The sequence below is a fragment of the Dasypus novemcinctus genome, chromosome 2 (assembly GCF_030445035.2).
Source record: "Dasypus novemcinctus isolate mDasNov1 chromosome 2, mDasNov1.1.hap2, whole genome shotgun sequence".
NCBI lineage: Eukaryota > Metazoa > Chordata > Mammalia > Cingulata > Dasypodidae > Dasypus > Dasypus novemcinctus.
In genome coordinates this window covers 77,637,782-77,657,784 of record NC_080674.1, presented here as the reverse complement: position 1 = coordinate 77,657,784, position 20,003 = coordinate 77,637,782, and the positions used below count along the sequence as shown (strand labels likewise).

General features: G+C 39.0%; 1 protein-coding gene across 3 annotated transcripts in view; it reads right to left on the bottom strand.

The window, feature by feature from the left end:
• IQGAP2 (IQ motif containing GTPase activating protein 2) overlaps positions 1-20,003 on the bottom strand; it is a 301,443-nt gene that overhangs the window by 38,078 nt on the left and 243,362 nt on the right. For all 3 annotated transcript variants that reach the window (XM_058275088.2, XM_058275083.2, XM_058275085.2), the window contains 6 exons: positions 18,687-18,770; positions 17,695-17,766; positions 17,022-17,091; positions 12,816-13,024; positions 4,348-4,497; positions 1,506-1,669 (listed from right to left, as the gene is read on the bottom strand). In XM_058275088.2, the coding sequence (XP_058131071.1) occupies positions 1,506-1,669; positions 4,348-4,497; positions 12,816-13,024; positions 17,022-17,091; positions 17,695-17,766; positions 18,687-18,770 (749 nt within the window). The remainder of the gene's footprint in view (positions 1-1,505; positions 1,670-4,347; positions 4,498-12,815; positions 13,025-17,021; positions 17,092-17,694; positions 17,767-18,686; positions 18,771-20,003) is intronic.

The window sequence follows — 20,003 nt, the reverse complement described above, 5'->3', positions numbered from 1 at the left end:
AATAGTTTCTAAGAGTACAAGCTCTCAAGTCAAACTGCTTGGGGTTGAATCCCAGCTCTGCCACTTCTTCATTGCAACCTTGAGCAAATCACTTCACCTTTTTCTATTTTAGTTGCTCATCTGTATAAGGAGAAAATGAAAACACCTCCCTCACAAGAATGTAAGGGATCTTAAGTTAATCCCTATCAAATGCTTGAACAGTTCATCCCCCTCACGGAATCTTGTATAGAGTGGATGCTCAAAATGATTTGTTCAATAAGAAAACAGTGTCAAGCTTATTCAGTAGTAATTTAAGCATCTTCTTGCCTTTAGAACTACCTAGCTTCAATTCATCTTGCTCATACACTACCAGCAGATCAATCTTCTAGAAACCCACGCGATCAGGTCAAACTCTGCTCAAAACTTTTTCACAGCTGGAAATAAAATAGAGCCCCAGCACTTAAGCCTACACTTAATTTAGTGCCTACCAGGAGATGAAGCTGGAGATACAGGCTAGAACCAGATCAACCTAAGTGCTTGCTTATGGTTGCACTTAGGGTGATCTGCCTCCAACCAACTCTTCAGCTTCAACTCCTGGTAGTCACTCAATCAGGCCACATCATAGCCAGACTAATCTACTTTCTTAAACATATCTTACACCTCTGCCCACTCTGTGATCACCACCATTCTGCTTTATTTCCCTTCTCCATCTCTTCTTATAAAAAGTTATCTATCCTGAGGACTCACGGTCTTCTTCCACACAATCTTTATCAAGCCCGTTAAAGCATTCTTTCCGTCCCCCTAATCCTCTGTTGCACTGTTCATATCACTCAGTTAGTACGGAGCCAGGGACAGCTTTACTCTTCACGAATCCTATTTTTCATGTGTCAACAAGTCAGGAAGGCAGTTGAGGTCTGCCTAGCTGACAAAGGAAGTTGAGGTTTCACGTGTATTTTGCTTTTGTCAGTCATCATAGCTACTTACACATTTTAAATCAGTAACTCAATCACAAGATAAACTGGCCAAAGTAACAAGGTCCAGTAAGAAAGGAAGACTATTTAGCAGAGATCAGTACCCCCATACCTACACTACTTTTTACTTTTTAAAAAATTGAATTGTTAGATTTTCTTACTGATTTCAATAGCATTTCCCCCCCCAAGTAATTTTATTGAGTGACTTGTACGGGGTTGAGGGGTGGGGGTGAGGTTCAGCGTTGGCAAACCAGAAGGGACTTCCTGACCTCACAGTGGCAGAAAGCTCAATAAGCTTTTGATTTGTAACTTGCATACATGCAAAATAAAGTTAATTTTTCAGTAAAAAAAAAAGAGGTAACACTGGTGGGAGAAAGCTGTACCTAAATATATCTATGTATATGATACAGATATTTCTCAAAAATTTGGTGATTTTAATATGTACGGATAACTTACGAGAAAGAATTTAAAAATTATTTTAGTAAATCATAGGTAGCCAACACTAATAAAAGGATTTATTCATTGGTATTTATATACATATATTTATATACCTACTTTATTTCTTCCTCCAGAGCAGTTTTAAAAAGCTTGAGGAGTAGATATTCTTCTCGTTCATTAGAAGCATAATTGTATAGTGTGAAGATAACAGTATCCATAAATTTAGTTGACTTGTTCTGTGGCATCTGGAAAATCAGCTTAGCCAGGTATAAAGGATTGGTCTAAAAGGAAGTGAAGAGGGAGGGAGAAGAAAAAAGAAACACATACAAAACTACAGGTTAATCTATTGTTAAAACAGAAAGCAGTACCTAACTTCCTATTCATCAATATTTAATATATATAAAGCATATAGAAGGGTACTTGGCCCATAAAACTTAAAACAGGGTCAGCTAATATTATAGGTACTAAATTAGAGGAAGCCATATTATAAAGTTATGATGGGATTTAAGTGCTATATACCTCATAATGTGATTTAAGGTAATACAATAAATAATGAAATTATATTTACTTTTCACTCTTAGTCCTTCTGAGTCACATATTAATATTTTAGAGACACAGAAAAGGTCAGTAATAGAATGTCATATCAGAAGAGACTGGCAAGAATGGACCAGGACCCAGTTAAATAGACTGGCCTAGAAGGACTTAAGGATGAATAAAAGGAAAAATTTCATCTTCTGAGAGTAGAAAGGAAAAGAAAAGCTATGTTTACATGTAAAGACAGTGAGATGGCCAGGATTTGCTTGAAGGAGAAGGAGGGAAGCAGGGAGGCTGCAGAGAGAGGTGAAGATCAGTGTTGTCCATGAGGGAAATGCCAGAAGAAACTGATGAAAGAGAAAAAGGCAATTTGAAAGACTTTTTTTTTTTTTTAATTGACATAGAGCCTGAGGACTCAGCTGAGGGTGGATTCTACATGACATAGCATCAGGCTTTCTGTGGCTTCTCTCCAGTAGCTCCGTTCCCCAAGTGGACGATAGAGAGGAAAAATAATAGGGGAAGATATTCATGCAGACAAAGTTCATCTTCTTCTGATGAGAAAAGGTTAGTATTCATCCAATGTGCTCAAGCAGTTTGGCCTTAAAGTTTTTAAGAAAATGCAAATTATGGTTCACTTTACTACTTAGATTTACTTTCAAGCTCATAAAAATAGGCTAAAATGTTATGAATAAGCAGCTCAGGACAACTTTTTCTTAATAACTTTAACGACCCTTTTCCCACTCTAAGTTTTTGGGAATTATGAGAAAGGACTTTTACAATAAAGCCAAGGAGCCCACCAGTCATTCCTCTGTCTCTTTCTCAGGTGATCCAAAAACTTTAAATTTAGGCTAATCCTGAAGAGACGGACCCCAAGCAATAACTATACCAGCTGATGTGCTGCTTTGGCTAAAAATTCTTGCCAAGGTATAGTTCCAGGGGCCAAAGAAATCCAGGCTATTTCCTTTTATAATAGTGTCCTCATTGATCTTGCACTAAAGTCTCCAAAGGAAAGAAGAAAGAAGGTGGAGAAAAATACATGACATCAAGAGATATTTCACTGGGGACGACTGAAAGGTCATGCCATGGGATCATCCGTTTTGGTTTGAGGTCTAAAACTTGGTGGATTTATTCTAAAGATGCTCCTGTGCTTTTTTTCTTTTCCATTAAAGAGGCTTCACTTACGTAATAGGGTAAGAACTGCAAGTTGCAGGCCAATGATTATACTTTCTTGTGACACAAACTCTTGTCAAAATCTGAGAGTAGAAAACTAAATTCTAAAGAAGCTATATAAACTTAGGTCATGGATATTAAAAATGTAACATGCTTAAGCCTAAGCTTCTAATTGGTGGTTGACCACTAATCTGACTCAGAGAAAAGCCTTCCCAGTTAAGGGTTGCTAGTGTTAAGCAATGGATTCCCGGGACAATTCTGCATATTATTTTTCCTTCTATGCTGCCACATGGTGGCCGTATGTGGAACCTACCCCGTTTTGAAGAAAATGCTCTCCAATCTTATTTTAAGTGGAGCATTCATTTCTCCACTCTACTAAAACTGACATCTCTCCCCTCAAAGGGGTTAGCCACGCCTTTGTTTTCTGCTTTGGGTGAGTCATTCACTGTACCTAATGCTTAACGCCTGAGCTGTCCTGAAGCAAAGATTCAGGCATCTCCAGGCCTTGAGGAAGAACTGCTGATCCTCCTCTTTTGGAAAAATTTTCCTGCTGAAGGGAAGGCTTGTTTATATATATTGTATGGCTTACTCACTTTTCTTTGGGACTAACTGTATATGGGGTTAGGGCCAATGGGGAGAATCAAGGGTCAAACAAAACAATAACTAGTCCATCAAAGTCCAACTGTAACTAATTAAACTTATGAAAGCTCACTGACACCCTAGAAGGAGTGGAACATGACTAGTCATTTAAATTATCATAATGCCATGAAAATAATGAAAAAACCCTCAGGCTGGCCCCCCCAAAGGAAGGAGGGTGGGCTGGTTCTGGTAAAGACCTGTTTTTCACATGTGGTTAATTTTTTGGTGGATGATCTCTGGTGGAGGATCTACTTGTCTTACTATTAGGTTTATACTGTTTCTGCAGATAACTGGAGTACAGTGTCCTTGTGAAGAGCAGGGGCTCTCAAGTCAAACTGCCTTGGTCCCCAAATCCCTGCCTTGACATTCTCTGGCTTTGTCACGGTTTTCTCATCACCGGACAGGAACACCACCAGTGACTATTCCCTCATAGGTTCCCAGGGCTGTGTCAAATGTGATCATGTATGTAAAACACCTAGAATAGAACTTGGTATTTATTATGTGCTCAAAACAAGTGCGCTATTATAGCTGAAGCATGGGAAAGAAATCAATTTTAAACCACAATTATGGAATATAGTATTTTTCCAAAACTCATAGTGAAAGATATTGTTCTTACCTGTAAGAGGTAAAACAGCTGCTGGTATGTTTCTAGTGTTTTTCTTCTCTCCTTACTTAAACTTTTGATTCCCTGTTTTTCGGTGTTATTCAATAATTGCATTTCTTCTCCTTTTTTCTTATTCAGCTTCTTACTATGTGAAATTACATCCTATAAAAAAATTTTTTTATGTAATTACAGCTTTTGCTCTGACAATTTTCACCTTCTTCCTTCACAGACACCCTGAAACACACATCTTGGAAAGACTAATTTTCCACATTTCCCTTGTGAAGAAAGAAAGGTGTAAAGAATGTTAAATGTATCAAGGAAATCTAGTTTGGAGGTGAATGTGGCTTTTGTAATATTTGTTCTCCAAAGCTGTGCTCATTTGCTCTCATGTAATGTAGACGTCAAGACAATTCAACAGGAAAAGAATACGACACCTGGATATAAAAAAAAGTTGGATCCCTCTTTACAACATATACAAAAATTAAGTCAAAATGGATTAATAAAACAAAATGCAAAATCCAAAACTATACAACTTTTGAGACAAAACATAGGCATAAATCTTTGTGATCTTGAATTAGGCATTGGTTTTATACATATGACACCAAAGGCACAAGAGACTGAAGAAAAAATAAATTGGACTTTAAAAAATTAAAACTGCTCATAGACTGTGTAAAGGACATCATCAAGAAAGTGAAGAGACAAACCACGGAATGGGAGAAAATATTTGTAAATCATATATCTGATAAAGGACAGAATGCATAAAGAATTCCTACAATTCAACAATAAAAAGACAAACCAATTGAAAAACAAGCAAAGGAGAGATATTTTTCCAAAAAAGACACATATAGGAGAGCTGCCCAGTGCGAAAGAAAGTGCAGCCTGCCCAGGAATGGTGCCACACACATGGAGAACTGACACAACAAAATGACGCAACAAAAAGAAACACAGATTCCCGTGCCGCTGACAATAAAAAGGACATATAAATGGCTAATAAACACATGAAGAAATGCTCAATATTATTGGTTAGGGGAAAGTAAATCAAAACCACAATGAGATACCACATCACACCTATTAGAATGGCTGTAATAAAAAGTGCAAAAGTAACAAGCTGATGGTGAGGATATGGAGAAAGTGGAATCATCATACCATGCCAGTGGGGATATAAAACAGTGCAGCTACTTTGGAAATCATTTTGGCAGTTCATTGAAAAGTCAGAGTTAACTTTATATACACCATGTACAATGGACCAAACAATTCCATTCCTATGTGTATAGCCCAGGAAATGAAAACGTAAGTCCACACAAAACTTGTACATGAATGTTCATAGCCAAAAATGTGGAAATAACTCAAATGGACATCAATTGAAGAACAGATAAACAAAATGAGATATATCCATACAATGGATTATGCAGATATAAAAGGAATGAAGTATTGATACATGCTACAACATGGATGAACCTTGAATACATTATGTCAAATGAAAGTAACCAGTCATAAGATGCCACATGCTGTATGACTGCATTTATATGACGTGTTTGGAATAAGCAAATTCATAGGGACATAAATTAGATATGTCTACTTTATGTATGTCTACACATATTTTTTTTAAAGTTAGTTTATTAATTCCCCCCTCCCCCTCCCTGCTTTTTTGCTGCCTGTGTCAATTTGCTGTGTGATCTTCTGTATCTCTCTTTTTTTGTCTTCTCATCTTTCTCCTCTAGGATTCATCGGGATTCCATCCTGGGGACCTCTGATATGGAGAGAGGTTCCCTGTCAATTGCGCCACCTCAGTTTCTGGTCTCTGCTGTGCTTCACCTTGACTTTTCCCTTTGTCTCTCTTTTGTTGCATCATCATCTTGCTGCGTGACTCACTTGCGCGGGCACTGGCTCATTGTGCAGGCACTTGGCTTGCTGCACAGGTACTTGGCTCACCACATGGACACTGGCTCACCATATGGGCACTTGTGTGGGCACTCGGCTTGCCATGCAGGCACTGGCTCACTGCACAGGTACGCTTTCTCTTCTTTTTCACCAGGAGGCTCCAGGGATCAAACCTGGGTCCTCCCATATGGTAGGTGGAAGTTCTATCACTTCAGTCACATCCACTTCCCTCACATAAATATTTTTAGGAAGTACTGGGGGTTGAACCCAGGACCTAATACATGGGAAGCAGGTGCTCAAGCACTGAGCTACATCTGCTCCCCAATGAGAATTGTTTTTTTCATTTGTTTTTGTTTTTAGTAGGTACTGGAGATCAAATCTGGGACGTCATACATGGAAAGCAGGTGTTCAACCATTTCCACTACCTCTGCTCCCACACATACTTCTTTTAAAGTGTACAGTTCCATGGTTTTTACTATAGTCAAAAGATTATAAAACCATCACCACCATCTAACTCCAAAACATTTTTCATTCAGGTTTCTTTTTGGGATAATGAAAATGTTCTGCATTTAGCTAGAGGTGACTACTGTACAACTTTGTGAAAGTACTAAGAACCACTAAACTGTAAACTTTTAAAGGATAAATTTTCTGGTATTTCAGTTATAAATATCTTTAAAAAAGCTCTTGTAAAAAATGATGTGCTGTAGAAACTAATTAGTGATGGAAGGGAAAGGAATCCTCATTCTAAATTCTAAATATGTAAAATGAGTTTTTATCTTTCTTATCATGTACCTTTAACCGTTTACAAGAAATTTTAGAACATATGGCTGAAAACACTGTCAAGTGGTCACACTTCAGGCTATTGTGTCTCCTTCAGAAAATCAAGGGTCATGAATAAGAATAGCTCTGTAGAACAGGGGCTATCAAGCATTTTTTACAGAGACCCACAGCATGAAATATTTTTCTCTCTCTTGTAGGTAAACACAGACATGTATACACACACTCATATATGAAATGATACTACTGGGGGACATGCTGATATTTTCTATTCCATTTTATTTCAGTCTATCCCATTTTTAAAAATTGCTTAAAGTGACCCGCTAAATTGACTTCAGGACCCACTAACTGGGACATGACCCCCATTCGAAACTCACTGCTCTAGAATGCCTGTCCTGTCACTTAACAAAAGGTTACCATCCTACAGAGTATGTGGCAAGGAAGTTCCTTTTCCCGAAACTTCTTCCAGCTACTTACCTAGCCTCCCATGAGGACCCCTTGCTGCCAGCACCAGGAATGTGGTCCCTTAGAGGGGCGCTATGGGCGTTTTGGGCAGTCAGTGCTTTACTGCGCACATGTTGCAGGACCCTCTAGCTTCCCTGGCCCCTTCCCACCAAATGCCAAGAGCTGCCTGTAGTCATTCTGACAACTGTAAACACGCTCACCCCCATTTTCCAATTGCCCTTGGGGATCAGAACCATTGTAGCTCTTGTCTACAGGACAAGCCTAATTCTGCTTGTGGGCAGCCCTACCTCCTGGCAGTCCCAGTCACCCTGAGCTGAGGTCGGTCCATAGAGAGATAAAAAGGCTTTCAGCTCTGGGGTAAGCTGGTCCCATGCTGTTGTTATATCCACTGCTTTCCAGGTCTACGATCTTCTTCTTTCTCATTCTCAGCTTAGCGAGGGACAACCCGGATACATACTACTTACTTATGTGCTTTTAATTGTATGGGGAAGGAAAGGAGGGATTTCATGTGCATTTCCACAAATTCTTTTAAAAACACAATTTTCCCTTTGTTCCATATACAGATAAAATATATTGAAGATGAAGAAGGGAGGTGTAGAAACCATATTGAGGTTTAGGGGAAGTCTAGGCATGCAACCGCCTCATTCCCCGACTTTTAAGTCCTAAGACATCACTGGCATTAAGTCCGGCGTACAGTTACATTTAACTCAGGTTTACCCTCTGCGAATAACTAGTGACATGTAAATATTGGCTCCCTCAAAAACATGGAAGGCATCGATTACTTGGAGTTCAAATAAAGGACGGGAAAAAAACAAACTTGCTACTTTAATTCCCCTCTCCTGACTATTTCCAGTGGAGGGTAGACATGGAAACTGAAATTTTTCATCTTGCTCCAGATTTCATCTTTAGGATAACAGATTCTGACATATACAGAAGAGAGGGTGTGGTGACAGGTGAGCACTGGGGCAGAACTCAATTTCTCTGCATAAGAAATAGAGAAGTTGACGAGGGAAGGACAGGGAGAACACTCTAGAGTGGGAAGCCCACAGAACCATACGCCAAGCCCTTGGGGGCGGGGAAGAGAGGAGAGGTAGCCAGCGGCTGTGCGGACAAAGCAGAGTCCGTCTGGGCGTCCAGGTGTGGAGCCTGCACCCTCCACCCTCGTCCGTCTTCCTCGGGAGGTCCTGCCTTGCTCATGACCACTCTCCTGTGAAAGGAGGTTTGCTTTGGGAAACTCAGAGAAGGGCACAAGGAACTGACCTGCATAGGGGTTACAAACGAGGCACGTACTTTTTATTAACAGAAACTTCGTTTGCCCTACTTGTGCTCAATAAATATTAAACATTTGAGGTATACTGGTTGGAAAGAGCAACATGAGGAGGCTCAAGATATTCCCACTTCTCGATGCTGCCCTGGTTGCCACTGTCTTTCCTCTTCCCACAATAAAAGTATTTGCGTGCAGGCAGTATGACATAACATAAAAGCTTTTGTAGAAGGTGTGGACTAGTACAAAGGGCTTGGGCTCTGGAGTCCTAAAAATATGGGTGTCTGCAGAGCATAAACAACTTTGTGACTGTGCGCAGGTTAACATTGCTAAGCCTCAGTTTCTTAATCTCTAAAGCGGGTTTAGTAAAAGTAATTTTAGAGTTGCTGTGAAGATTAAAAACAATACATATAAAACACTTAGCATATTTTCCAGTGAGGAAAACAAAGTTCAGAGAGGTTAAATAACATGCTCAATGCCACATGCTAGTGGAAGCAGTGGAAGAGTATAATTAAGTAGTAAAGGAAACCTCAAACCCTGGCTCACAGATCTGGGCTCTTACATGATAGACCACACTCATAAATGAACTTTCAGTACTGAACATAAAGATTACTTTTAATTTCCATTTAGGTTTTTTTTTAAACTAGTCTGAGTATAGGTTACATCTCTTTTCTTCCCTATGCCTGTAAGAAACCTCCACTTTACAGTTGCTTTGTCTTTCTTTTACCAAGCCATTTTTTTTCCAACCTAATACCAGTGTTAGCCATTTCATACACCCCGACTTTCCGAGGTTTTTTAGGAAAATTGCCAATTTAAAAACAATTAGAAGACACTTGGCTACTAGAGAGAACTAGAATTGCTCTGTAAGAACTATGCCACTTCCCTTTAAAACCTTTTTATCTCACTAAACAGATACTCATTTAAAAAAAAAAACCAGATAAAAGTTTAATTCTATGACCCAAAGAAAAATCACTTAATATATAATTTTTTCTTCCAGCTTAAGCGCAGTTTTTATGATAAATGAAACCATACTGTTTTAGGTACTATTTTCTTATTATTTTGCAAACCTTCCCCCATCCTTAAATATTCTTCAAAAATATTTTTAGAGGCTATGTAACAGAGATGTTAAACTATTCAACTAATTCTATTGCCCTCTATTATTTTGGAGCTTAGATAGTTTCCCACTTTTTCACTTTATAGACAAAGATTCCATGAACATCCTTATCCATTAATCTTCAACTGCACTATTATCTTCCAGCTGAAAATGCTGATGAAAACAAAGAGAACATCTTTAGCAATCATTAATTTAGCTACTAATAAGTGATAAATATTTGGTGTTTGGAGATGTAAGTTGAAAACTGTTTCATAATGCTATCAAGTGACAACCAATTTTAACATCTCAACCATTCATAAAGAGCTGGAATTCTGCAATGACTATTTCCATAAATGGCATATTACTTAAACCCTTTACAGTTTTACAAATAAGGGTTTATTTTAAAAGGCCAGGCATTTCCTGCTTACAATTTTATAAGAATAAGTAAAACAGCAGTTTAAAAGTTTATAAAAGCATTCTCGGAAGGTCCTTCTGGATATTTTACTTTAAAAGTCCTCATGTGTGTCAAAGTAATAAAAATATGAGAATTTTAAAAAAAGTATTTTCAGATAAAATAAGGAAAATTGAGTTAAATACAGACATAACTATAGTTTTGTTCCTTAAGGAATTATTTAGGAAACAGGGCCATTTTCCACTTTATAAATTGCTGTTTTCCTTATTTTCTCTTCAACTAATTTTTGGTGTTTCTGTGAGGTGCAGAGGACACATGGGACATTCACAGGCCCACTTAACTGGTAGCCTCCTGGGACTATTCATCTCAGTTTTCCAGAACCATATGCTGTCACTGGCAGTTGCTTCTCCACCTTTGACTGACTGTAACCACCTCAGTGTTATGGGAAGGTCAGCTTTCCCCCTTGGCCTACCGGGTTACTGAAAACTGAAGTGGCGTACTAGAAGGGGATAGGGACATGGAAAGAGAGGTCTCACACTAGAAGTTTCCTGTTCTCAGATGAAAATGACATGTTTTATACTGCTTTATAGAGCTCTGACTTTGGCATGTTACACAAAGAATGAAACTATGGCTTATTTATCTAGAAGCCATTATTGGGGGGCAATACCACTATGGAGGGGCATTGTGGAAACTTGGAGGGATGTTTTTAAACATCTTTATGATTGGAAGGCACTTCTGGCTTCTAGTGGTTGGGACTGGGGATGTCAGATGCCTTACACTCCAGGAATTTGTAGGACAGACCTGCACATATAACTGTCCCATACTTGTATGGGAAGACTTGTAAATATCCTGCTGGACATGCATATAGGTTGAAAATCTGTGATTATTGAGCCTGGAATGTAATTGTTTTACATGTAAGAACAATACATTTCCCTCATACCTTTTTAAAAAAATGACTTATTTACTTATTTATCCATCCCCACTCCCCACCCCCCATTGTCTGCTCTCTGTGTCCATTTGCTGTGTGTTCTATGTCTGCTTGTCTTCTCTTTTAGGCAGCAGCAGGAACTGATCCTGGGACCTTCCAGAGTAGGAGAGAGGTGCTCAATCTCTTGTGCCACCTCAGCTCCCTGGTCTGCCGCAGCTCTTATTGTCTCTCCTCTGTGTGTCTTTTTGTTGCGTCATCTTGCTGCACCAGCTCTCCACTCCCGCCCCCTCGCCACTCAGGTCAGCACTCTGTGTGGGCCAGCTCTCCGCACGGGCCAGCTCACCTTCACCAAGAGGCCCTAGGAACTGAACCCTGGATCTTCCATACGCTAGAAAGGAGTCCAATCACTTAAGCCACATCCACTTCCAGTGGGAATTCCCCCACTGGAAAGTCCCTAACGAAGATGGCGCCGAGAGCTATCAAAGTGGCGCCTGAGGCAAACAGCGCGAAAGTAACAAAAGAGCGCCTGGGGCAATAACTCAGCCCCTTTCCAGGAAAAAGGCAACTGAAACTGAGCGAGCATAGACCCAATATGGGCACGGTAACTAGCACTAGAGCTCTGACGTGCGTCTCACCTCACTCAGTATCATCCAATCAACCTTTTACACGATCCTTCAAAAAAAAGAGTATAAAATAGCCTCCCCCTTACAATAAACAGGCTTGCTCCCTCCCATTAAGCAGTCTCCGGAGTCTCTTTGCTGTGTGGTTGCTGTGTGGCGTGTGTAATACCCCCGCCGCCTGGCCCCTCTCCCAAGAGCCTCTGCCCAGTGAGGTTGGAGCGCCTGAGGGGGCATCCAAGACCAAGTGACTAACCTCGGCGCGGCGCGCGAGACGCACTGAGCGGCTACGAGAGCAGCAGAGACGAGCGCGGCGCACCTCTCCTGTCCCGTCCCTGCTGGCCCTCCCCACGCGCCCACTGTCTCCTCTGCTGCTTGCAGAGTTGAGTGGGCGGGCGCGATAAGTGGGGTAGTGAGAGGCAGAGGACGATGGGCGGTTGAGAGGGAGCTGCTCCGAATGGCAACACACTTTCCCCTCATACTTTTAATATACACTGAATTTGCCAGGACTGCAAATGCTGTGTGAATTGGGCACACTTTCTTCTCTGAACTTTACTAAGAGTTGTTCTCTGATCTGGAAGACCCTGACAGGTCTATCACTCACCTGCATCTGTTTCCTCTGTAGCACTCTCGCTAATGGTTATTCTGTGAAGAGGCCAAGCCTCTGGCAATGTTATCTTGTCTTCTAATGTAGTTAGGCCCAAGGATTTTCATATCAAAATATGCATTGTTATTATAAATTGCTTTCTTTTTATTTCCCTTTGATCTTAAAATAAAGGCCTTAGTCTTACTGAGGTACATAAATAAGAAGATTATATGTAAATCTCATTACAGAATCTAAACGAGTCTTACAAAATACATTTTAAGAGGGATATAAAATTTTGCAGGGCTCAAGACTTTAGACAAATTATTCTAAATTCCAAATGCTTAACCAGTCCAAGGTGTTTTGTGTGTGTCTGTGTGTGTGTGTGTATAGACACAATTATTTATCTATATGCATTTATTCTCTTCTGGGAGCCAACAGTCCCACAAACTCCACTGACCTGTAGCGTGATCCTGTTCTTCACCAGGAGCCCAATCTTGATGTCCATCAGGTTCAGGTCCTTCTCCAGCTGTTGATTGGCTCTGATTTTAGTTACCACTTCTTCCCTTAATCGTGCTACTTCCAGCTCCTCTTGGAAATCTAAGTCACTTTGTTCCAACAGGTGTACAAATTTGCGGATTACTGACAATGGTGGGTTCTTGGAACTAACTGCAGGGAAGGAACAGGCAAGATTTAATTATGCGGGCTTGGAATTATCAACAGGAAGGAAACCAGGTGTTCATAAAGTATTACCAGAAAAACATATCGACGAAACCAGTTGGCCTGTGCAGTGAATCAATCTGCTCCACATACAATCTGGATAACCAAGTGGTCATATAAATAAATGTGCCCCAAGGATAATGCCTATCACTACTATTTTCTATTTACATAGCAGTCATTTATCAGGGCTCTCTCCCACTGTTCCCAGGATTCCTGCACTGAGAAGATAATACTATCTGTGCTTTACAGACAAGGAGTCTGGGAAAGAAAGTTAAAGTCACCTTAGCTCTGAGAGCTTATGTCTGAGCCAGATAAGAGGTTTAGGTTCTTGTTGCAGGAAGCAGAAAGTGGTTTCTGTCAGACCAAAAAAACCAAACAAAACAGAAAAAACCACCCCATAACATTTGGGAAGGATCAGGAACTCCGTGAAGACTGAATTAGAAAAGGTCAATGAAGGAAAAAATGTAAAGATTAAACAAGATGCAATGGAACAACCAGGGCAACAACTGTTCTGCTCGGAGGAAAAAAAAATAAAAAAGATTTCAGAATTTAAAAATCGGTCCCTGTCCCTTCAGTACTGACCAAGGGAGGGCCTCCCCCCCCACCGCCACCCAACCCAGGTGACCAGCCTCACTGTCTAAAGGGTGCTTTTACTTAGATTTTACAAGGCTTTCCCTTAGTAGCTTGAGCAGTACATGTTAATTCCCTGGAACTCTGATTCTTGAAATAAAAAATAATGTGCTCAGTGAGATCAACTCTGGATAAATTGCAAGAACAAACAGCCTAGACCTTCAAGGATGAACAATTAAACCTAGCAATACAAAAATGACTTTAGAGAGCCCAGTCCAGTTGTGACAATGTCAGTAACCTTCCCCCTGATACTATGGCTTTTGTCAATCTTCCTTTTACTTTCATCGTGGTTCTGGTGGTATTTTGATACTCAAGGAAGAAAAAGAGTTAAACCAACAATACAAACAATTAATAGCCATGAACCCAGCATGAACAACCAAATATAGTTATCTACATTGCTATTTTGCCACTTATTATGGTCTTTATTGGAAAAGTTACCTTGGATCATAAGACCCTTCATTCCTTGATCACTGAAGCACATGTGAATTTATTTTCATTCCAATTCTAGCAAAGACATGACCCTTTCAGAAAAAGCCTGAGTGATGCAGCAGAACTCATGAATGCACCTAAGTTGGTAGAACATGAGTCATCCCATTCATGCCTAAAGCTGATGGCTCCATTTCCTGTCCCCAAACACTGTGTATCTTTTTACGTGCTAATTAGGCCTATTAGAAACAACTAATCCATATTTTAGCTTTACAAATCATTACTGCTCATATAGTTCTACTACCAACTCTAGGTTTTATGGCATCTTCCATTTGGGAATCATTGTGGTATTTTTCTCTTTCCCCCCTCCCGTTTTTGCTGTCTGTGTTCATTTGCTGTGTGATCTTCTGTGTATATTTCTCTTTTCATCTTCTCTTCTCTAGGATTCACTGGGATTTGATCTTGGGGACCTCCAATGTGGAGACTAGTTCTCTGTCTCTTGTACCACCTCAGTTCCTGGTTTCAGTTGCATCTCGCCTTGACTCTCCCCTTTGTCTCTCTTTTTGTTGCATCATCATCTTGCTGCATGGCTCACCACATAGGCAGGCCTTTACCAGGAGGCCCCAGAGATCGAACCTGGGTCTTCTCATATGGTAGACGGAAGCCCAATCACTTGAACCACATCCGCTTCCCACTATGTGGTATTTTAATTTCAAGAAATACAAATTCATAGCTGGCATGTATAAATGGCCACATCCTAGTTCTGGTAATTTCCAAATATTTGAGCAGGACTGAATGCATTAGTGCATTTCCAAAGGGAAAGGCTAAAAACAGATTACAGACTAAGGAAAATGATCATTTCAAATTTCAAAAAATGCCTTAGTTTTAGGAAGAAGCTGAATTGAGAAAGAAATGAAAATTCAGTTTATTTACTAAAGCCCACAGAAGCTTAGATCTAACTTATTCACTAACAGTTTCTATCTACTGTCTATGTTTTAAAATAAAGTCGCCTAGATTTAAAATTGCAATGTCTTTTTGTCTTAGTGATTAAAAAACAAAAACCAGGAAGTAGATGTGGCTCAAGCACTTGGGCGCCCCTCTGCCACATGGGAGGCTGTGGGTTCAGTTCCTGGTACCTCCCAGAGAAGACGAGCAATACAGCAAGCTGACCTGATGGGCTGATGCAACGAGGAGACACAAAGAGGAAACACAATGAGAGGCACAACAAAGCAGGGAGCAGTGGTGGCTGAAGGGATTAAACACCTCTCTCCTACGTGGGAGGTCCCAGGTTCAGTTCCCAGTGCCTCCTAAAGAGAAGACAAGCAGATAGAGAGAGCACACAATGAATGGAAACCAAGAGCAAACACAACCATAGACAACAAGGGGCAGTGGGAGGGGATAAAATAAATCAAATCAAAACAAAACAAAACAAAAACCAAAATGTGAACAAAGGAAAAACATCACCAAAACCACCTACGAAAATACGTTATATAGAATGAAACAAAAATGAGCCTGTGCTCATTTGGAAAACTAATTTTTAAATTGTTTTTCATGTACAAAGGCAATAAAGCAAAACTTTAGTCTGCTAAGGCACAGAAAACAAACTCCCTATTTAGCTTTCTTGTAAAACAAAGGTATCTACCAAACGAGAGCTGAATCTCAATGCAAAGGTAAAGTTGTGACACTGAAAAGACTGGCTGGTCTTTTCTTACTTACTTTTCATACTAAATTCTGGAATCTAATGGAATAAGGTATTGTCAAATTGATTCTGTGGCCTGGAGGCAGAATCTGGCCTCAAAAATTTCCCCAGGCTTTTCCTTAAGAAGTACCAGGGAAGATCATTTTGGCCCATGTACTTCACTCCAAAATTTAGATAGATTTTTACAATAAAGGTGCTGGTTAAACTACTTCTTAAGCACTGTGCTAGCAACAAATTACTAAACAGTTTTACATTTCCTTAAAAAAAAAAAAAGGCAGCATTAGAGAGAAAACGGGCATCTTCATTACCAAGAGATTCAAGTAATGATTATTCTTTCCAAACTAATTTTGAATGACTTATGTTTTTAAAAAATATTGCTAATAAATTTACTGCATGCTCTTCTTCACTTATTCTAGGATCTGAGCATGTTCTTGTGTTAATGAGAATTAATTAGAATGTTTAAGCTCTAGTATATAAGGGATGATATGCATATACAAAAAAACAGAATAACAAGAATATGCAGAGTTGGAACGGCAAGGAGATGATAAAACGTGCTTGTTATTTCTGGGTGAGTCTTTTTTCTTTTGGATATTTTGCTACGTTCAAATTTTCTACAAACTTTATACCCTAGTATTTAAAGAAAAAATATCTTAAAAAACCACAAGTATTGTGAAAAGTCCACTATTACATTGTCAAGATGTTTACAGTTATCCTCTTCAGGAGATGAGACTACATGTTTTTCTTCTTTTTCCATCTTATTCTTTCTTTCAAATTTTCTTATATGAACATCTTACTCTTAAAATAAGAGAAAAAAACCATAGGCTAGCTTATAAATGAGACAATTCAAATGGTAGCATGCTCTGTGCTTAGCTCTTGCATAAGATTCTCCACTCTGGTTCAAATTTAATATAAAAATATCGGCAATTAAGCCAACTACATTCTTTGTGAAGAAAAAGTATACTCCCCCTCTTTCCCCTGCCATGTACAATATAAAGGTCCATTTCCTGTCATCACATGCCCCTTTTTGTACCAGTGCAGATGCTGTGGCACGAAATGATCAAAATCTACTGGAAATAATGAGCATTCCATTCTCTGTTCTCACAGCATCTTCCCAAGTGACTAACATGCAAACAAACTGTCCTTGCCTGTTTTCTAAGGAAATCTGTGCTGTTTCAGAATAATGCCACTTACCCAATGTTTTGTAATCATCTCTGGCTTTGTTTGCTCTCAACAGTGACTGTATTTTCACAATTTCTTTTTTCTGCAAAAGATCGAGACAAGTCATGACCTTTCCGAGTTTCATCGACTCCAAGGTATGTGGTCTCCACCATTTCAGAACTGAGAGTATTTACATATAGTGTATTCTAAGTTTGTCTGTTTTCCTTGAAGAAAACATCTGATAAGCTAGCTAAAAATATAAATGAGATTGTAGGGGACTGTTCAAATAAAGAGATCTAAAAAGGGAAAAGAATTTTAGCACAGAACTTAGATGACCCAATCTGTGTTTACATATATATATTCTAAAGAGCCTGAAAAAAATATTCCTTCTGTGGGCTTCTACATAACAAGTTAGCAGTAAGAAAAACTGTACATGCAGAGTGAGATATTTCTTTAGAATCTTCTCTCTTTAGAATTATGAGCCTATCCACCCATATGCTGCCCAGTCCTGAGTGGTGAAGGTTCACTTTCAACTTGATTTTTGAATAAAAATGTCACATAGCATACCAATGAATTCTAAGACCTGTTTTTTCCTAATAATGTTTGTTTCTATCATGTCATACAAATCTTTCAATGTTAACATTCAAGAACACACTCATTTAGTTCATCCTCAACTGACATAAAAACCCACACGCATTTTTCTTACGTGTTCTCTGAAATACTGTAGTCGTGAAAGGTAGCTCCTTCTTGTTATTACCATTCGGTACCAGGACTGAATCTATAAATAAATAGAGAAATCAAGGCAATTACCAAACAGTTCTAGATAACTTTCTATGCAGTCTTCCTGAAAATAGTATTGACGTTTTATTTAACATAAAAGTAAAAATTAACAGCCCAGTAAATATTAACTATCTAAATCCAACTCTACTCTCTTCTACTTTTTTCATTGCTTTTCCTCTTAACAGTTTTCTGAGAACAGGTGCTCCACGATGAGTAGAGAATCTTATTTTATTGAGAAGCTACTGCACAGTGACTCTAGACCATGTCTTTCTCTTAACTTCATTCACAGTTCAAAAGGTCTTTTAAACTAATCTAATCTGATACTAATTTCTCTGCAGTCTATTCCCATTTACATCTAGACTTCCAAGGTGTCCACAAGTTCATTTCTGTACAGTCCTTTGGTTTTTAGCTCTGTGATAGTGGGTACCACAGCAGCTGTTTTTTCTGAGCAATCAGTCTGGATAGAAAGTGGAGTTACACTGGTTCATTACGGAAATACGTGTCCTAAATTAACTTTGATTTCTCTTGCCATTGGTGTTGCATCAATGTCCTTATAACTAAAGTTCTATGCTGTCAAGTTTGAGCATTATTAGCCAATGTGATCAGAGGAACAGGAAATAAATTTGGTTTTTCCCTAGACTTTAAATCAATTTGGATTTTTAGACATAGCATTTACTAGTTACAAAGCCCTTTCAAATCTGATTCTCACGACCACCTAAAACCCTGAGCCAGTTACCATGGTTTAACTGACTTGAAGAGATCAGCTAAGTAAGTAGTGGAGGTGAGACTCAAGCCAAGGACTTCCTTCCAACTTCAAGGCTCATACGTACTCTTTCCACAGTTCTGTCTCCCAGAATCAAAACTAAAATGACGAGAAAAGTAAGTCAAGCATTCAGTATGGTAGGAAAGATTGCTTACCTTCACAATAGAAGAAATGTTATCAATGAACAGTTGTCGCCTGACCACATACACTTTTCGTTGTTTACATCCCTTCCAAAAGGCCTGTGGAAAATAGTTGGTAACAGAATTACTTTTGAGCAAGGGTTTTCCATAAGTTATTTAGGAAGTTCAAGAACAGAGTATATCTCAGGAGACACGGATTTGGGACATCTCTCCAAATCTCATCAGGACATCACCTCTGGAGCTGGACATTAGACTGAAGCAGAGAACACCAGCTCACAGCTGAGACTTGTCCCAAGCTCAGGAAAGCAGAGTGTGAGTGATAAGTTCCCAGGCATTAGCCCACTTTCCTGAATGAAAACTTAATTTTACCAAGGCCCTCAGTGAAAAGAAGACATAATACAATGGGTTTCCCTGAAACACACAAATAGATTACACTGGGCACTAATATCATTGGGTAACATAAGTGAGGTTTCAAAATAATGAATGATAAGCATTTTTATTCCAACAAGAGGTCCATTGAGGAACAGACTTGAAAGGAATATGCTCCACTGATTTGCAACCCTGGATCCCTTGGATTCCTGAAAATAGGAGTGCTGTAATTGAATATTTATAACCTCATAGTTCCATAAAAAGTTTAATGACACTTCAAAATACCTTTACTAGATTACCACCATGAAAGAGAAATTTTTTTTATGGAGAATATATTAAAAAGTGGACATAAGTTGGTATCTTTAGAAGCATTAAATCTGTAACTGCTGTTTATTTCAATTCATTTATGAGCATCTTTTTATTGAAATATATCTGTGACTCACTTCAATTCTCAGATTTTGTTTTTCTGATTAAAAATTACAGCCTCGTTAAAAAGGATATTAAAATCAAATTATTTTTGTGAATTTCTCTTCACACCTGCACATATTAATCCACCTCATTCTTTCTTCTTTAAAAAAGGTATGTGGAATTTCATTATTTCCAAAGTAATATTTTTTTGGTCATGATGCAAAACAGGATGGAATCAAAATGATTTAGCTTGCTCCATACTTCCCTTCTCAATTCATATCCCTAGAAATGACACATGTGGTTTCTAAAAGACATAAGTTTAAAATAGTTATATACTCACAGACGTTGCAAAAATAATACACCTAGTTTTACGCACCCTTCACTCCAAGCTTCCCCCAATGGTAACATCCTACAAATATGCTTACAGTGCTATCCATAATAGTGCTAGAAAATGAGAAGGCATATGGATAAAAGCCAACGAGGGATCCTGGGAGAAAGCAAGCAAGGAGGAGCCATGGTACGAAATTCCATGCTAATGTGGAAATTGCTTTGGGA